At 42.3% G+C, this 14,454-nt stretch overlaps 1 protein-coding gene across 2 annotated transcripts in view; it reads right to left on the bottom strand.

The window, feature by feature from the left end:
• grm3 (glutamate receptor, metabotropic 3) overlaps positions 1-5,019 on the bottom strand; it is an 82,018-nt gene extending 76,999 nt beyond the window's left edge. The window contains exon 1 of one of the 2 annotated variants that reach the window (XM_078235987.1): positions 4,546-5,019. In XM_078235987.1, coding sequence (XP_078092113.1) covers positions 4,546-5,019 — 474 coding nt within the window. The remainder of the gene's footprint in view (positions 1-4,545) is intronic. The other variant, XM_078235988.1, reaches the window with a different exon arrangement.
• Positions 5,020-14,454: the final 9,435 nt, after the last annotated feature.

Raw genomic sequence — 14,454 nt, forward strand, 5'->3', positions numbered from 1 at the left:
GAGTGGACCAGGCAAACCCAAATCCATTTCTTGCTTGCTCCAAAAACCAAATTCAAATTGAATCCAATTCCTGGCCCCCACAGAGAGAGAAACAAGATCCAAGCTGACAAGATAAGCCATCATGTGTGAGCGTGCAGTGTCCAAACTGGCTGTCACAAAATTTGATTTACAACTGTGACTACACTTTTAAAGTATTTCATTGGCTGTAAAGCACTTTGAGACATCCTGGGACAAAGAACAAAGAACAATACAGCACAGGAACAGGCCCTTTGGCCCTCCAAGCCAGCTCCGATCATGTGTTCCTAACTAGACCATCTGTTTGTATTCCTCTATTCCCAGTCTGTTCAGGTGGCTATCTAGATAAGTCTTAAATGATCCTAGCGTGTGTGCCTCAACCACCTTGCTTGGCAGCACATTCCAGGTCCCCACCACCCTCTGTGTAAAATACGTCCCCAGCATATCTGTATTGAACCTTGCCCCCCTTACCTTGAACTTGTGACCCCTTGTGTTTGTCATTTCTGACCTGGGAAAAAGCTTCCAACTGTTCACTTTATCTATGCCCTTCATAATCTTATAAACCTCTATTAGGTCGCCCCTCAACCTCTGTCTTTCCAGGGAGAACAATCCTAGTTTACTCAATCTCACCTCATTGCTAATACCCTCCATACCAGGCAACATCCTGGTAAACCTCTTCTGCACTCTCTCCAAAGCCTCCACGTCCTTCTGGTAGTGTGGCGACCAGAAATGGACGCAGTATTCCAAATGTGGCCTAACCAACATTCTATATAACTGCAAAACCATATGCCAACTTTTATACTCGATGCTCCGTCCAATAAAGGCAAGCATGCCATATACCTTCTTCACCACCTTTTCCACCTGTGCTGCCACCTGATACAACTCTTGTATAAGGACATTATACAAATGCAACTCTTTCATAGGATGTGGGTGTCGTTGGTTAGGCCAGCATTTATTGCCCATCCTAATAACCCCCCCTTTCTTTCGTAAAGTTTTTCTTCATTTAAGCAAATAGAGTATGATTAGGGTCATAGAGTCATAGAGGTTTACAGTATGGAAACAGGCCCTTCGGCCCAACGTGTCCATGCCGCCCTTCTTTTTAAACCCTTAAGCTAGTCCCAATGGCCTGCATTTGGCCCATATCCCCCTATACCCATCTTACCCATGTAACTGTCCAAATGCTTTTTAAAAAACAAAATTGTACCCGCCTCTACTACTACCTCTGGCAGCTTGTTCCAGACACTCACCACCCTCTGTGTGAAATAATTGCCCCCCTGGACCCTTTTGTATCTCTGCCCTCTCACCTTAAACCTATGCCCTCCAGTTTTAGACTCCCCTACCTTTGGGAAAAGATATTGTCTATCTAGCTCATCTGTGCCCCTCATTATTTTATAGACCTCTATAAGATCACCCCTCAGCCTTCTACGTTTCAGAGAAAAAAGTTCCAGTCTATCCAGCCTCTCCCGGTAGCATCTTAGTAAATCTTTTCTGCACTCTTTCTAGTTTAATAATATCCTTTCTATATTAGGGTGACCAAAACTGTACACAGTATTCCAAGTGTGGCCTTACCAGTGTCTTGTACAATTTCAACAAGATGTCCCAACTCCTGTATTCAATATTCTGACCAATGAAACCAAACATGCTGAATGCCTTCTTCACCACTCTGTCCATCTGTGACTCTACGTTCAAGGAGCTATGAACCTGTACCCCTAGATCTCTTTGCTCTGCCCAATGCCCTACCATTAACTGAGTAAGTCCTCCCTGGTTCAATCTACCAAAATGCATCACCTTGCATTTATCTAAATTAAACTCCATCTGGCATTTGTCAGCCCACTGGCCCAATTGATCAAGATCCCATTGCAATCTGAGATAAACTTCTTCACTGTCCACTGTGCCACCAATCTTGGTGTCATCTGCAAACTTACTAACCATGCCTCCTATATTCTCATCCAAATCATTAATATAAATGACAAATAACAGTGGACCCAGCACTGATCCCTGAGGCACACCGCTGGTCACAGACCTCCAGTTTGAAAAACAATCCTCTACAACCACCCTCTAGCTTCTGTCATCAAGCCAATTTTGTATCCATTTAGCTACTTCACCCTGCATCCGTGAGATTTAACCTTATGCAACAACCTACCATGCAGTACCTTGTCAAAGACCTTGCTAAAGTCCATGTAGACAACATCAACTGCACTGCCCTCATCTACCTCCTTGGTTACCCCTTCAAAAAACTCAATCAAATTTGTGAGACAAGATTTTCCACTCACAAGGCCATGCTGACTGTCCCTAATGAGTCTTTGTGCCTCTAAATGCCTGTGGATCCTGTCTCTCAAAATACCTTCGAACAACTTACCCATCTCAGATGTGAGGCTCACTGGCCTGTATTTCCCAGGCTTTTCCCTGCAGCCCTTTTTAAACAAAGGCACAACATTTGCCACCCTCCAATCTTCAGGCACCTCACCTGTGACTATCGATGATTCAAATATCTCTGCTAGGGGATCTGCAATTTCCTCCCTAGCCTCCAACAATGTCCTGGGATAGACTTCATCGGGTCCCGGCGATTTATCTACCAAGATGCTTTTTAAGACTTCCAGCACCTCCTTCTCTGTAATATGTACACTTCTCAAGACATCACTATTTATTTCCCCAAGTTCACTAACATCCATGCTTTTCTCAACAGTAAACACTGATGAGAAATATTAATTTAGGATCTTACCCATCTCTTGTGGATCTGCACATAGATGACTTTGTTGATCCTTAAGAGGCCCCACTCTCTCCCTTGTTACTATTTTGCCCTTTATGTATATGTAGAAGCTCTTTGGCTTCTCCTTTGTCTTATCTGCCAAAACAATCTCGTGTCCCCTTTTTGTCCTCCTGATTTTCTCTTAACTCTACTCCTACACCCCCTATACTCTTCAAGGGTTTCACTTGATCCCAGCTGCCTATGCATGTCATGTGCCTTCTTCTTCTTCTTGACCAAGGCCTCAATATCCCGAGTCATCCAGGGTTCCCTACTTCTACCAGCCTTGCCCTTCACTCTAAGAGGAACGTGCTTATCTCGAATCCTGGTTAACATACTTTTTTAAAGCCTCCCATTTACCAGACATCCCTTTGTCTTCCTACAGACTCCTAAAATTAACTTTTGAAAGTTCCTGCCTGATACCATCAAAATTGGTCTTGCCCCAATTTAGAATTTTAACTTTTGGACCAGACCTATCATTCTCCATAGCTATCTTAAAACTAATAGAATTATGGTCACTGGTCCCAAAGTGATCCCTCACTGACACTTTTGTCACCTTCCCTTCCTTATTTCCCAAAAGGAGGTCAAGTTTCATCCCCTCTCTAGTCGGGCCATCCACATACTGAATGAGAAATTCCTCCTGAATACACTCAACAAATTTCTCTCCATTCAACCCTCTAATACTATGGCTGTCCCAGTCAATGTTGGGAAAGTTAAAATCCCTTGCTATTAACACCCTATTTTTCTTGGAGCTATCTGTAATCTCCTTACATATTTGCTCCTCAATTTCCTGCTGATTATTTGGGGGCCTATAGTAGAACCCTATCAAAGTGATTTCCCCCTTCTTATTTCTGAGTTTTACCCATATAGACTCAGTGGGTGAACCCTCGGATATATCCCCTCTCAGTACTGCCGTGATGTTTTCCCTAATCAAAAGTGCAACTCCCCCTCCTCTCTTACCTCCTGTTCTATCTTTCCTCTAGCATCTGTACCCTGGAACATTGAGCTGCCAGTCCTGTCCCTCCCTTAGCCATGTTTCAGTAATTGCTATAATATCCCAGTCTCACGTACTCATCCGTGCCCTGAGTTCATCTGCCTTGCCCATCAGGCCTCTTGCATTGAAATAAATGCAGTTTAATCTGGCCTTCCCTTGCTCTCTGTCTTGCTTTTGCCTGATCTGTCTGGTACTAGGATTACTGACACTGCCTTTACTACTTAATATGCTCTCTTTAACTTATTTGCTCTCTTTAACTAATTTGGTGAAGATGTTTTGTTGACATAGATTTATCCTTTCATATTTTTCTACCTGTCCAGTATAAATGCCAAGGTCTTAGTTAGCAATATCATTTCCATCAAACTATCCGCTACTGACTATTTTGTAATTGCAACTTATCTTTGGATCATATGCTGTGAGAATGGGATTGTATAGACATCAGCTGAGGTAACTTCAGTGTTAACCCAGCAAGAGGTGTCATTGATTAAAGTAGCAAAACATTCTCCTTCAGGTTCTGTCCCAACCTCAAATTACCCAATGGAGAATCCCAAACTTTCTCTAAGAGTAATATGATTGAGAACAACAGCTGATGCATGGAACCTAAACTCCAAAATGCTATGCTTCTGTTTGCAAGATATTTGGCAAACTTAGCATGTGTACAATTAAAAATCATGTCCAGTTATCAACTGGGATTTAGACCTGAGGTCATTGCATCGAACAACATTTGAACACCAATACAATTCAACAATTTTGTTTAATTTAAGTTTTTCTGAAATAATATGAATCTTACCTGTATTGAAACACTACTGTATGAGCCACCTACCACACCTGCAATCACTAAGGGGTTGTTGTCCTGAATTGCATATGATCCATCAGGGCAGATATATTCTGTTTCATCTACTTTTGTCAAAGATGCTCTTACAAATTCAAGAGATTGTTCCAAAGCATAAGTGTCTCGTGAGCATGTGTCCAATATGTGAACTCCAAGCTTTACACCTGGAAGTAGGTAAGTGTCTCGATTGATTTCATCTATTGCAAACAGCATGGCTTCCAAACGTTGGATCCCTCGATCTTCATTGACTCTGCCACATTCTTCCGTTCCCGAGCCTTTCTCATGTACAGGAAACAATCCACCCAAGACCAAATCTCCTTCGATTTTGATCTCCTTCTTGCCAAAATTACTTTCACCAGATGAGAAAAAGAAAAATCCTTTGGAAATTAGAATTAGGGCAACTGTTTGGAGTTTTGAAAACATCTTCAGCATTTTCTTTCTCTGGAGGAAGGGTTAGAGAACAGCTATATTTCATTTTTTATCCATTGCAATGTCAAAGCAGTTATTCTCCTTGTGGGCATTTGTGAACGTTGTAAGGCATTTCGGATCTGATGCCTGGAAGAAAAAAATAAATGAAGACTAGTTTAAGTTCTGTTTTTAAAGTTTTGCTTCAATTTCTCTGTGGAAACGATTAACCAATGTAGGCATCATAAATATCAATTGCCATCCATTTTAAATAAATGTTCATTTTTTCTCATATTGTCTTCTCTTGCAGGGTAATCAACTGATCCTCCTGCAGCACGGAAGCAGTTGACAATACTATTCTGATCCATTCCTGGGAGCTGGGATTCAAGCCAGACTTGTCTAATATTGAAAATGGAATGCCTTACTTCTGTGTGGTGTTCTGTCTACATGTTTGTCCAGATAGCACCCCAATATTGACAAAACCCAACCAAAGTTAACTAGTGGTGATGTATGGACAGTCCATTTTGAAGAGCTTTGGGACAGATGGTGGCCTAGTGGTAAAGTTGTTGGGTTTATAATCCTGTGGCCTTGGCTAATGTTCTTGGAACAGGAGTTGTCACCACGGCAGCTGTAGAATTTAAATTCAATTAATAACCTGGAATTGAAAAACTGGTTTCAGTGAGGTGTGGCATTGTGGCAAGAACGGTGCGGTGGCACAGTGGTTCCCACTGCTGCCTCACAGTGCCAAGGACTTGGGTTCAAGTAATGTTACTTAGAAAATAGAGCAGAGTTGCAAGCTTTCTGATGTTTGATCAGGAAGTGGTGGCGCAGTGGTTAGCACTGCTGCCTCACAGCACCAGGGACACTGGTTCGATTCCCAGCTTGGGTGACTGTCTGTGAGGAGTCTGCACGTTCTCCCCATGTCTGCGTGGGTTTCCTCCGGATGCTCCGGTTTCCTCCCACAGTCTGAAAGACGTGCTGGTTAGGTGCATAGGTGACTAGGGGATTTTAACAGAAACTTCATTGCAGTATTAATGTAAGCCTACTTGTGACAAACTATCATTGATTATCGTAAAAACCCCATCAATTTCACTAAAGTTTATTTATGACAGTGACCCAAGCCGGGAATCGATCCTGGGTCCCTGGCGCTGAGAGGTAGCAGTGCTTACCTGGTCTAGCCCACATGTGACTCCATAGCTGCAGTAATGTGACTGTCTTTTAATTGTCCTCTGAAATGCTGTGGCAAGCCAGTTAGTTCAAGGGCAACTAGGGATGGGCAACAGATGCTCATCTGCCTTTTGGCTAAGATCAAGCGTCAGATCTAGCCCAAGATGGGGTGCAATGCTTCACCTTGTCAGCTTGGATCTGGTTTGTCTTTCTTGTGGGACAATGAATTGGATTCAATTGGATTTTGAATTTGGAGCAAGCAAGGAATGGATTCGAGTTTGCCCGGTCCATTCAGAGCATTAGCTTTGTAACTTTAAGGATGGAATAAAAATTAAAAAATCTTGGCAGTGATGCCCACATCTCATGAAAGAATGAATTTTTAAAAAGACACATCAGCTACTGGGGACATTCCATATGTGGATCAATAGAGGTCCTCATATGATCTTCCATTTTGTCAATCACTTACAGAATAATCATTATACAAATATAAGTGTCAAAATGTTAATAAAGTATAGTACGGAATGGTGAAGATGACAACTGGGTTGAATAATATTGTTAACCTTTGATGTTTACTCTGTAAAGTAACTGAAAGGTTCAAAGTTCAATTAGAAATTCATGGGGCAGACAATACAATCTCTGCAGCCCCTCACATGATGATGATGATGACGCAGGACCGACTCAGTCTCAGGTTTTTGTGGCCTTTCCAATGATTGACACATGATACATTGGCAGCCAGTAGAGTTGAGATGTTGAATGTAGCAACTTCTGAATGATTTTTGGCTTCCCTTCAAACACCATCATTTTCTCCTTTTAAAAATAATGGAGCACAGAGATCCTTTACAAGAACTGAATGTTGCAGTTTAGCTTGCAAGAAGACCAATAACAAAAATGTGCGTTTATAACCAGGATAGGGACACCCTGGAGTAAAATTATTCACCTTTAATAAGCACCTGTTAGAAATGGCCACTTGGATATCTGACCTGGTGCTTAAGTCAGACTGTGAGGAGGTCCCAATTGCATGAAATGTAAGGATTCAGTAAGTCCTGCACACGACAGGTGCACTAGTTCTCAATGTGGTAAAGTTTTCCCACTCACATTTGCCTCTATTCAATGTGTCATCCATAGGGTTGGAGTTGGGCTTTTATTTCCACTTGTATTAGCCTCACAGTGTAGCTGCATTCCCTGACATATTGTCAACCTCCATTCATGTTTAGACAGAACATCATAGTGCAAGGAATAGTCACACTGACACATAATTGCCAGCTATGTTAAGCAAGTAATTTGAATTTCCATTTTTCTATGTGATACAGATCATCTCAAGTTATTCTTGTTCATCAATGTGTCAATGATGGGATCAGAAATAATGGGATTGAATATCTGTGGCTGTTCTTCGGATTGTCTGCTGTTGTGCTGGCAGTACATCTGCCGAATCCCCGAGAAATGGTGTAAACATTGTTCAGGCCATTCCTACAGTGATTCAGCTGATCTGCTGCGGAAGTTATGGTGGACAATAGGGGGCATTCCTGTGCAAAATGAACTCCAGTATATTAATCATTGAAAAAAGAGCAGTTTACTCAAATTGGTCCAGATTACTATATCAAGATCTGCCTGCTTGATGCCAAGTTCTCTGCCAAGTTATGCCTCCACAGACATACTCATGATGCTTTCTCTGTTTCAACTAAGTTTTCACCAAATTCCCATCCATTTCATGTCTGGTTCAAACCCTCCCACTCAATCTCTGTCCTTAATGCTTTTGGTTCTCTTTATTTGCAATGCTTTTGAGTGGTGTAGAGCTGAGCTATCTCACAGTCTTAGTGTGAGTCAAAACATTAAGTCATAGACTCTTTATGGCACAGAAGGAGTCCTTTCCATCTATGCAAGCTCTCTTTGGACCAATCCAGTTTGACTCAACATCACCACCACTCTCTCCTTATCACTCTAAGTTTATTTCCCTCAAATGCCCATCCAATTTCTTTTCAAAATTACTGACCATCTCCAATTCCACCACCTTTGTCGACAGTGGGTTCCTAGAAGTTGAAATCATCTGAGGTGAAGATCAAATGGTTTGGGGAAAAGGTTTGAGGCAGAAACAGACGAGTAGGGCTGGAAGGTTTGTCATTGAAAACATTAATGCTTGAAGAGTTTTCGCAATGACTATATGCTAACCAAAACCAATTCTTTAGAAATGTAACAAAGATAACTGGAAGTAAATTAGAAAATGCACGAGTATCGATTGTTAAACATGATATTAATGACGTGGTCTATTCTCAAAAGAAGTCAATTAGAGACCTAAATTAGTCACACTGGGAGGTTTGATATGGAGTTTTTCAGCATGCGGTTGTAATTTATGATATTGCTGTCCATGAAAGTAGAGTATTTATTTGATTCATGTCCTCTTACTCAGCTGTCGACTGAGTACAGTCTGTTCAAACAGGCCTAATTATGTATATGTCACAATCTCTTCCAGCATGGTATGTAACCCACTGACAACCTTTTATTTTGTGCCTTGACAAACTAGTTTTGTTATATCCACCCAGACCTGGTTAATAATAAAACATAAGATGACAGCAACGTAGGGAGATCCATGGCACTCCCATTACAGCGTCATTAATCTTACAAATATATGCAAAGGAAAGACTAGAAAAGACTTAGTACTCACGGACTTGTTAACTTTTACTGTTCTGTATTTGGTGGGGGCAAAAAAGTCACAGCTTGCCAGTGACGTAACAATAAGCATAATAGTTAAGTTTTGTGGTCCCAAAGTGTTCCTTGTTTACTCATTGAATTGTTAAAGGAGGAACACAATCATTATTATCACACATCCAGGCAAGTTACTGCCCTTGAGATTTCTTCTATGACATATCTCTGTGATTACAACCAATTTGTCAAAAATAGATAACTGGATAACTAACATTTATAAATACATGTGGAATATTTTTCAAAATGTACTAATTGTAAAGTTATCAAGGTTCTTACTTTCAACTCTCACTTCAACTAGGATATGTAGCAGATACCCCACTTGGATTTTCATTATAGTTGGTGTATTTTCAGGTTACTGAGAACTATGAGGGGCATGGACAGCGTGAGCAGGGAATAGCATTGGGGTCAATCACGAGGGGACAGAGTTTTAGGGTGAGGAGCAGAAGATTCAGAGGGGATTTGAGAAAACATATTTTCACTCAGAGTGGTGGGAATCTGGAATGCACTGCCTGGGAAGTTAGTGGAGGCCCGAAACTTTACAATCTTTAAAAAATATTTGGATGAGCACTTGAAACAACATAACATTCAAGGGCAGTGGGCAAGTGCAGTAAAAAGGGATTATCCCGCTGGTAGTGGTAGTTACTGTCGGTGCAGACTCGATGGGCTGAAGGGCCTTGTCTGTGCTGTATGAAGCTATAACTCTATGGTGTAAACTAATAACATTCGTACCACACGGGTGCCAGGCAATGACCATCTCCAATAAGGGAAAATGTAAACATCACCCCTTGATGTTCAATAGCACGACTAATTCTGAATCCCCCACTAACAACCTGGGGGTTACCGTTGACCAGAAACTGAACTTGACTAGCCACATAAATACTGGAGCTACCGGAGCAAGTCAGAGGCTGGCAATTTTCTGGCAAGCAACTTATCTCCTGACTCCCCAAAATCTGTCCACCACCCACAAGGCACAAATCAGTGGTGTAATGGAATACTCTCCACTTGCCTGGATGATTGCAACTCCAACTACACTCAAGAAACTTAATATCACCCAGGTAAAAGCTGGCCACTGGTTTGACAGCCCCTCCACCATCTTAAAAAATCATGTCCTACACCACGGATGAAGATGTCAGCAATGTGTACCAAATACAAGATGCACTGCAGCAAACTGTCAACCTCTTCCAAAACTGCGACCTCTTCCACTTGGAAGGGAAGAGCAGTGGATGTTTGGGAACACAAACACCTCCATGTTTCCCTCCAAGCCACACACCACCCTGCCTTGGAAATATATTGCCGTCCCTTCACCTTAACTGCGTCAAAAAACTGGAGTTCCCTCCCTAACAGCACAGTAGGTGTACCTACATTACATGGACTGCAGCGATTCAAGAAAGTGGCCACCAACACCTTTGCAAGGGAAATTAGGGATGGGCAATAAGTCCTGGCCTTCTCAGCAGTGCTCACATTCACTTGAACGAATACAAAATAATAATAGCAATCTATTATACTTTGCACTACTTGCCTGCACCCAGTGCCTGTTCAATGTGTGTCAAGTTTGACTAAATGTTGTACCAATTCAGATGAGGAGTAAAGATGTTATTTCCATGGCCTGCACTTTCAGCCAGTGAAAACTGCCTATAATGTACAGCTGGGAGTGTGCAGTTTTGCACTGTATGTTCCCTAGTGCAGAAACAGAATTCTAATTGCATTAAAGGAAATGGTATGGAGCATGTGCAGCACAACATGCTCTGGTGCTTCAGTACAGGATAACTGTGGCAAATATGTCATTCCATGTCTGGCTTTGCGACTGATGAAGAGTAAATGGGTCATGAGTCAATGCACCAGACAGACTGATGTAGGAGGGTGTTTAGTCATTCCCAAAAAATCAACATGTCTTTCTTTGTGGAATCTTCCTGTCTTCCTGCAGTAACAGGAGAATGTATTTTTGTTCCTCTGCATTAATTGGAGGTATAGGAGCTTTGTTGCTGTTTCTTGGTGGTCACATTGGAGGGAGATTGTGTTTTCTGCTCACTTAGGAAGATGTTTATTTATGATTTGTCTTTTTGATGCATTACAAATACAAACCATGTAAGGTCTAAATTCTAACTCGAAATTAATTCAAATACTCATCTCGATCGCTTTTGTGCAGGATGCTAGTGTATGTCTCATACACGTGAATGGAGTTTTGAAGCTATTTTGAGTTTCGATTGCGGTTATAGAGAAAAAATAACATTATAATAACATATGAATTCCAATACAAATATTCTTTTGCTTTACATTTGCTGAAAATATATTTGTGGAGACTGAACCTCGATGCTGTGTACACAGAAAACTGAAGTGAAGTGTCATTGTCCATCCCTATTTGCCCTTAAGAAGGTGGTGATGAGCTGCCTTCTTGAACTACTGCAGTCCATGTGGTGTAGGTACACCCATGGTGCTGTTAGGGAGGGTGTTCCAGGATTTCAACCCAGTAATATTAATTAGGGATAAACTACATATTTGCAAATCCAAATGTTAATGAAATGTATTTATAATCGTGCCATTCATGTACTCAAGACATTCTACGGCACTTTACAACCAAAGGTTCTGGTCAATGAAAGGTGGAAGCAAATCATATCAGGCTGGACTTTTAATATGAGGTTGGGAAACTGACATGCAAATGATTTCTGAGTCTCGACCCTGTATCTGAACTGCAGTGTTATACTGATGCTATTTTTAAATGTAAATGGACTGGCTGGGCAGGAGGCAAGCTCGTCACCCAACTAGAGGCTGCAAGCTACTTCAAGAGGCAGGAGCTGCCTGTCAGGTGTTAGTGACAAAGGCAAACCGCAGCCATGTTAGGGGTTGCCACTGCTTTGCTATGGAGAGCAAGAAACTAGAAACGGCCAGGAGGATAAAGATTTTTGAGAAGTGGTCAAGGAAGTCCAGTCAAGGTACAGACCTCAATCCAGCATTAGTGAACACCTCATATTTCACAAAATCATAGATGGAAATGACTTCCTTTTGTCTGGGGTGACCCATGATGTAAGGTAATACAGAACACTGGGTTATCTGAGAAGAATTAGCGCAAACTTGATGGGGCATTTTGCAGCATTTACCGATTAACCATTCTACACCTGCCTACAGCTTCCCAGCTGTGCAATGGAAAATGCCTAAAAATTACATGTAGTATTGACATTTCTGTCATGCTGTTCAGTGGAAAAGAAAAGAAAAGTGCAGGTCATGCAGACCAATTTATCAGTCATACTTCTGTGGGATAAGTGGTCAGTACTATATCTGATTTTCCAAAACCCAGTATGACAATTGGAAACAGTAGTAATCTTGTTAACCACTGTTAACATAGCAAGGCCTTTGACAAGGTACCGCATGGTAGGTTGTTGCATGAAGTTAAATCTCATGGGATCCAGGGTGAGGATTCTAAATGGATACAAAATTGGCTTCTTGACAGAAGCCAGAGGGTGGTTCTGGAGAGTTGTTTTTCAAACTGGAGGTCTGTGACCAGCGGTGTGCCTCAGGGATCAGTGCTGGGCCCACTGTTATTTGTCACTTATATTAATGATTTGGATGAGAATATGGGCGGCACGGTAGCACAGTGGTTAGCACTGCTGCTTCACAGCTCCAGGGATCTGGGTTCGATTCCCATCTTGGGCCACTGTCTGTGTGGAGTTTGCACATTCTCCTCGAGTCTGTGTGGGTTTCCTCCAGGTGCTCCGGTTTCCTCCCACAGTCCAAAGATGTGCGGGTTAGGTTGATTGGCTATGCTAAAATTGCCCCTTAGTGTCCTGAGATGCGTAGGTTAGAGGGATTAGTGGGTAAATATGTAAGGATATGGGAGTATGGCCTGGGTGGGATTGTGGTCGGTGCAGACTCGATGGGCCAAATGGCCTCTTTCTGCACTGTCGGGTTTCTATGATCAATATAGGGGGCATGGTTAGTAAGTTTGCAGATGACACCAAGATTGGTGGCATAGTAGACAGTGAAGAAAGTTATCTTCAATTGCAACGGGATCTTGATCAATTGGGTCAATGGGCTGACGAATGGCAGATGGAGTTTAATTTAGACAAATGAGAGGTAATGCATTTTGGTAGATTGAACCAGGGCAGGACTTACTCAGTTAATGGTAGGGCATTGGGGAGAGTTACAGAACAAAGAGATCTAGGGGTACATGTTCATAGCTCCTTGAAAGTGGAGTCACAGGTGGACAGACTGGTGAAGAAGGCATTCGGCATGCTTTGTTTCATCGGTCAGAACATTGAATACAGGAGTTGGGACATCTTGTTAAAGTTGTACAAGACATTGGTAAGGCCACACTTGGAATACAGTGTGCAATTCTGGTCACCCTATTATAGAAAGGATATTATTAAACTAGAAAGAATGCAGAAAAGATTTACTAGGATGCTACCGGGACTAGATGGATTGAGTTATAAGGAGAGGCTGAATAGACTGGGACTTTTTTCTCTGGAGCGTAGGAGGCTGAGAGGTGACCTTATAGAGGTCTATAAAATAATGAGGGGCATAGACAAGGTAGATAGTCAATATCTTTTCCCAAAGGTAGGGGAGTCTAAAACTAGAGGGCATAGGTTTAAGGTGAGAGGGGAGAGATACAAAAGTGTCCAGATGGGCAATTTTTTCACACAGGGTGGTGAGTGTCTGGAACAAGCTGCCAGAGGTAGTAGTAGAGGCGGGTACAATTTTATCTTTTAAAAATCATTTAGATAGTTACATGGGTACGATGGGTATCGAGGGATATGGGCCAAATGCGGGCAATTGGGATTAGCTTAAGGGTTTGAAAAAAAAAATAAGGGCGTCATGGACAAGTTGGGCTGAAGGGCCTGTTTCCATGCTGTAAACCTCTATGACTCTATGGCAGGTCCCTGCTCCTGCTCTCCTGAGTTTTGGAATCCTCTTGGTACACAATTTCCAGGTTTGAGGAAACATGTTCCTGCTGCTCTCTTCCTCGGCCATTTGGTTTGAGAGGCTGGCCTCATCCTCCCATCCTTGGGAAACGTCACCTCACTTCAGTCCCTCAGATTCCACAGCAGGATCTCCAGGTAATGGTTAGAGAGTTGAGGGTAGTCTTCCCAGGACTGCTTTCCATTCCTGTGGTTGCTGAAGCCACAAGAATTTGAGGAAAGGTTGAGGGAGCTAGGGCTGTTCTCTCTGGAGCGGAGGAGGCTGAGGGGAGACATAATAGAGGTTTATAAAATGATGACGGGGATAGATAGAGTGAACGTTCAAAGACTATTTCCTCGGGTGGATGGAGCTATTACAAGGGGGCATAACTATAGGGTTCGTGGTGGGAGATACAGGAAGGATATCAGAGGTAGGTTCTTTACGCAGAGAGTGGTTGGGGTGTGGAATGGACTGCCTGCAGTGATAGTGGAGTCAGACACTTTAGGAACATTTAAGCGGTTATTGGATAGGCACATTGTGGTGAACCATCGTTGGTTCCCACTGGATAGTACTGAGCCAGGGGCTGGCCAGTACTGCAAGGATGTACATATGTTACTGTTGGGTTGTGCTATTGTTGCTGTGAGGGTTAGGGTGGGGTTGTTACACCTTTGTACTGTAGTGTTGTGGCACATCCCAGTCTCCTGG

This window comes from Mustelus asterias, chromosome 19, assembly GCF_964213995.1.
Source record: "Mustelus asterias chromosome 19, sMusAst1.hap1.1, whole genome shotgun sequence".
Taxonomy (NCBI): domain Eukaryota; kingdom Metazoa; phylum Chordata; class Chondrichthyes; order Carcharhiniformes; family Triakidae; genus Mustelus; species Mustelus asterias.